This window comes from Lactuca virosa, chromosome 3 (assembly GCF_052849685.1).
Source record: "Lactuca virosa cultivar CGN04683 chromosome 3, Lactuca_virosa_CGN04683_v6, whole genome shotgun sequence".
NCBI lineage: Eukaryota > Viridiplantae > Streptophyta > Magnoliopsida > Asterales > Asteraceae > Lactuca > Lactuca virosa.
The window spans coordinates 430,810,567-430,816,009 of record NC_136428.1 but is presented as its reverse complement, the minus strand read 5'-3'; the positions used below and the strand labels follow the sequence as shown (position 1 = coordinate 430,816,009).

Sequence of the window (5,443 nt, the reverse complement as noted above, 5' to 3'; positions counted from 1 at the left end):
ACCTTTCTTACTGAATAGGGCAAAATATATATAAACACGTATTTTAACCGAATTTTATCTTTAAAATATATTTTTAAAGTCGACTTATTGGTAATTAATCTTGATCATAAATTTTTATGTCCTAGTATTATATATAAACATACTATATTTAAATTTGAATTGATCAAAGTTCCTTTTATGTGCAAAATATTTTGTCCAAATTGCAATTTCTCTTTTACTTTTTGTAGATATGCAAATCCAAATGAAATCCATGTGATAGCAATAATTTAGGTAATTGTTCCTTTGGTTTCATTTTCAGGCTATTTATCAATCATTGCAAACTAACGGTTTGGTAAAATTCCATAAAGAAGTGCGACTTTGATACTCATTTCATATTTTATTGTCTTTCTTTTACATATTTACTCGTTATAAATATATTTCTATTTTAGATCAAACAATAACAATATTAAGCCTACAAATACAATTTTATTTGTGGACAAAATTGCTAGAAAACATACAACTTTAATACGTATCTTGAAAAATAATATACATTCAAGAAAAAGGAAGATAGTAGAGTGGATTGGGTACTCTAAACATATCTAACTATAAATTGCTAAAAAAAAACCCGAAAAACTTATACTTCCTTTCTATTCTCTCCCTTTGTCGTCTTACAATCAACAGTTGCAATAACAATAACAACAACAGACAGTGTTTTAGGCAAACTTCTCCAAGTCTGTGATGTCAAAAAGAATGTCACCATCGAAATCCACATAATCAAGCGAGAATCCCATGTCCATCATGGGCGAATTACTTCCTGAATTTGGTGTTGAGTTCATCATCTCACTGACATCGGAATCCGAATTATGCAAATTGTGGTTAAAAGCGATAAAAGCCGTTGAATCACATCCTAAATAGAAAAGATTCTCCAATTTTTCGGTTTCAATTGGCGTTGAATCAAACTTAAAAGAAGGAAACAATCCATCCTCACAAGTATTCATTCCTTTACTAGATTTGAAGCTAAACCCACGTTTCATATTCGTTTTTTGTGTTGGTTTTTCGACTTGAATATTTTCCTTCTCTTGTTTTGGGGTTTTCTCTAATGCTTTCGATAGTTGAGTCGCTTGCATGCACGTATGTCTCCCCCGATACGTTATTTCAAAGACAGATGAATCTTCATCTGATCTTTGTACTTGTTTTGTTGCCAAACAACCTTGTACGTGTCGATGGGTGCATCTATAATACGCCCTATAATTTAAAACCCAAAATTAGAACAATTATTCCAACAAAAATATATGGTAAAAAATCAAACTTTATATACACTACCCCTAACATGGTATTCTTTTCAAAATCCGTACACACCTGCTTTGCTTTTCCAAACATTTTTTTTTATCATAAATACCAAAAGGTTGGTTTGTTGAATATCTATGTTGGATATGGGCCACAATATTGATGAGTCTTTGCAGTGAATATAGTTGATAAACAAGTGGCAATTGATTAGACTACACAAATTAATTTTCTTTGTTGATAAGATAAAGTACATTGGCTTGTAATGAAACCAATTTTTGTCATTTTATACCTCTATGTATATAGTAATCTTAGAGTTAACTAGGGTTTGTTTTTTTTTACAAGTTCAATAAGTTCATATGTTCAACTATAAATAATTGTTTTTTTTTTATTTAATTCATACAGATTGACCTATTAAGTTAAACCACAAATTAAACTCTGCTTAGTGTATTATGACAATAAATTTTTACATATTGATCTTTATTTTTCGAACTAATTTCTTTTGCGTTAAAATTTATATGTATGTCGTGAAATTCGTGTTGTTAAAGTTATGAGTAAAACGATCATTTAGCTTTATTGTTTATTGAATTTAAAAAAATAAACATACTTTATGTACACATCTCTTAATCTAAAACATTATTGGGTCACCACTTGAAATGGGAAAAAGACATGGATTAAAGATTCTAACCTTGGATGATTAGCACCTAAGATATCTTTTTGACCATATTTTCTCCAACTATATCCATCACTAAGAGGCCCTTCCACCATCGTCCCTGAACACACTTTCACCTGTTCACTCCATTTCGCCATTGTTTTCCTGCAACAAAACCCACCAAATTAAATCCAAATCCATTCCAATATAACCAAAAGAAAACTTCCAAAAACTAAAGACTCCAAGATTCACCTTTTCTTAAAGACATTCTTGGAATCTGAATCTGCAAGATCAGAAACATCAGTCGTTGGACTGATTTCACCAAAAGAAAGTGGTGTTTGTGATTCATCAAAAGCAATTCCCCGATTGAGCATAGAAAGTGCTTTTTCGTATGAAGAAAGTATCTTTTCAACAAGAAACTCACAAGCTTCAGCTGACATGGGTTTATCGAGATAATCTTTAAGCTGGTTAGTTAACTCTTTTCCTTGAGTTAACTCATTGATCAAAGGCCTTTTCTTACTTGTTTCCATTTGGGAGTTGGGGTTTCTTGATGAATGTATGGAGTGGATCAAGTGATGACCTGTTTTAACCTTTATGGATAAAACTGATGATGTAAAGGACAAATGGACATCAAGAATATATAAAGTTGAGTTTTTTTTGAAGTTTGAAAGATTTGAAAATTGCACAGAAGGCCACTTGGGAAGTTTATAATGGAAATAAGGAAGTTGGGTGGATATGTATGTATGGGTGGTTGGTTGATTTGTATAATAAGGAGAGGGATTCTGATAGTTTAATAAGGAGAAAGGTATCGAAGGGAAGGTGGGTGGAAAGAGAGGTGTGAAGGGAGAGGTATATATAAAACCCAAGAAAAAATTGACATTTTCAGAACCCAAATTCCCAAATCAAGAACATGACACAATTTGAAAGGGATGATATGCAAGTGATTATAACATTCTTGGCTTGGATTTAAGAAATTGGGCTCTGACAGAATAATAAAACTCTTGTTGTATGTGTCTCGAAGTTAAGTTGGATATTTTAAAATTAATAATTTAATAAATAAACAGGAATTTCAATTTCGGAGTTTGGACCAAATGACCAATTCAAATTGGATCTATATGGCCTAAAAGTACCACAGTCTCTTTCACGCAATTCCGCAAACACTTTGTGTGCATTCTACTACTGTTCACTGAGTTAAAGAGGCCACGACCAATTCTTTAACCTCTTTCCGTTAAACATAATTCTCACGTTCTAAATTAGAAAACAATTTGTTGTGAAAGAATTCCGCAGTTCTAAACAAAAACCCGAATCTTGCACATATAGATTTACACAACCTCTATATAATTTTCAAAAGATTGACAAAAAAACTAGCTAATCTACTTTTAATGGTTTCAATATAAAAACCCACTTCAATTTTACAAATTTGGAACCAATCTAGAAGACTAGAACATGACGTAGGAAGTAACCCATAAGATGCTAAAAAACAAAAGAAATTTCGATGAATATCCAATTAGTTAAATAGAAATGAATTAATAATTGGTGAGAGAGAGTAAATGTGGAAAGTCAGAAAAGAGAAGGAAGAAAGGAAGAATGTTCAAAGGTGCTTCCGCGTTATTGCCTTGATCTTCCGTTCAATATCCTAAAAGGTTTAAAGCGATGACGCTGATGGGGTGTCATTGCGGATCCCATTGCTTACGCTCATTGATACATTTAATTATTATTTGAAAAAAAATATATATATATGTAAGGCTTCTCTTATCTAAAGTGTTTGACACCACGTAATATATAAGGCTTCTCTTATCTAAAGGGTTTGACACCACGTATTAATTCGATGAAATAAATGAGTTTAAATAAGAGATTTTAAATCGTATAAATGGATAGATTGAGATTACTGACATGAAAATTAATAGGTAGATTGGGTGTTTAGTTTTCCTCAACTTGTTTAGTGATTTAATACGATCTGTCCGGTTTGTGATCATGTTTAAAAATGACATCTTGATATATTCTAGGAGTAAGGAGGAATAGGGAAGTTGTTTATGGACGAGCCACATGGTTCCTTGTATTGCTGTAACACCTGTTTTTTCAGAATGGATCAGTTGGTGACCTTAATGAGTCAGAAGTATGGTTTTTAGGGAAAATCACATGTCACGACGTGGTGGGCCGGTGATCACGACGTGGCATGAGACTTAGGTAATTGCGTGTCTGGATGGACACCTATCCTAAAGTCCAAACACCTTCTTAGCTCAAAACCTTTCATAATGGCCCAAAAGCCTCTCCTTACTAACGGGCCTAAAGTTTATGTCCAAAACTATTTAAATGGGCCATATGGCCCAATAAGGCCCAACCATAGCAACCATGGCCCAAAACCGATAAATTGGTCCACCAATCCAACCCAACTCCAGGACCAAAATTGGTCAAGGCCCAGAAAGGCTTACAGCCCACACGAAGCCCAAATCCTTCTGAGTGCGTACGCTCAACGTACCCCTTCAGTACGCTAAGCGTACTAGGGTTTGGTCAGTACGCGCTGCGTACATGCTGCTACGCGCAACGAAGAAGTCAGTCATGCACAAATGGCTATTAAGCACTTAATACCTTAAGCCATAAGTCCAAACCACGGATCTAAGTTCCTCCTAACATCTAAATCCATAAAGTCACGGACTTGGTGACTTTGCATGTCCCACATAAGCTCAAACTCCAAAAATGATAATCTACTTCCATGAAAATGGTCTTAACTCATGCATGAACCCATTAAGACCTCCAAGATGGCAACTTTCTGCCTTAGGGACTCATTTAACACTAAGAGTGGTAACCCTAAGTCTAAGAATCGGATTTGAACCATAAAGCTTCATCATTGGGACCAAAAAGTAACCAAAACTCAAAAATGGTAGATCTAAGAGATGAATGATCAAGTTCAAAGCTTTATACCTTCATCAAGTTGAGAATGAGTCCTAAAAGCCAGATCCATAAGCTCCTCCTTGATTCCCATCTTTGCATCAAACTCCATCTTCTTGAAATGGATCAAACACCCCAAACATGGACTCCATAAGTTCAAAATGCCACCATGGATGATATATGACGATTTCTAGGGTTTAGAGGGATGGAGACTGAAGGTATTAGGGTTAGGTTATGAGATAAGGAGCTTAAATAGGGTCCAAGACCCTAAAATAGGGTTCTGGTCTGATTGGCCTACGCCCAGCGTACTCCGAGGAACATTCACGACCATCCTGGTCAGCACGCCCAACGTACGAACCGCGTACTGGCTTCTTAACTAGTACGCCCCGCGTACTCGGCTAAGCCTGAAACCCACAGAACTTCTGAAAGCCATAACTTCTTCGTTATAAGCCCGATTCCGACGATCCTTATATCAACGGAAAGGTAACGAGAAGCCCTACACTTCTAATAACTCAAACCTTTCTTAAGACCTTACGAACAAGAATCCATTTTCCACAAAATCCCGAACTGACACTTTACCGAAATACCCCTACGCTCCAAAATACAAACCGAACACCCAGATCACTTCTAATGCATCAC

At 35.1% G+C, this 5,443-nt stretch overlaps 1 protein-coding gene across 1 annotated transcript; it reads right to left on the bottom strand.

The window, feature by feature from the left end:
- Positions 1-481: 481 nt before the first annotated feature.
- Positions 482-2,746, bottom strand: LOC145167863 (putative WRKY transcription factor 46). The gene is made up of 3 exons (XM_079087125.1): positions 2,168-2,746; positions 1,952-2,080; positions 482-1,224 (listed from the first exon to the last, which is right to left on the bottom strand). Exons 1-3 carry the CDS (start codon positions 2,443-2,445, stop codon positions 693-695), a joined length of 939 nt encoding a protein of 312 aa, XP_078943251.1. The 5' UTR covers positions 2,446-2,746; the 3' UTR covers positions 482-692.
- Positions 2,747-5,443: the final 2,697 nt, after the last annotated feature.

Coding starts and splice junctions, on each gene's coding strand:
- LOC145167863 (XM_079087125.1), bottom strand. CDS start 2,445: ATGGAAACAAGTAAGAAAAGGCCTTTGATCAATGAGTTAACTCAAGGA. Junction 2,081..2,167: donor AAGAATGTCTTTAAGAAAAG/GTGAATCTTGGA, acceptor GTTTTGTTGCAG/GAAAACAATGGCGAAATGGA. Junction 1,225..1,951: donor TTAGGTGCTAATCATCCAAG/GTTAGAATCTTT, acceptor TTTAAATTATAG/GGCGTATTATAGATGCACCC.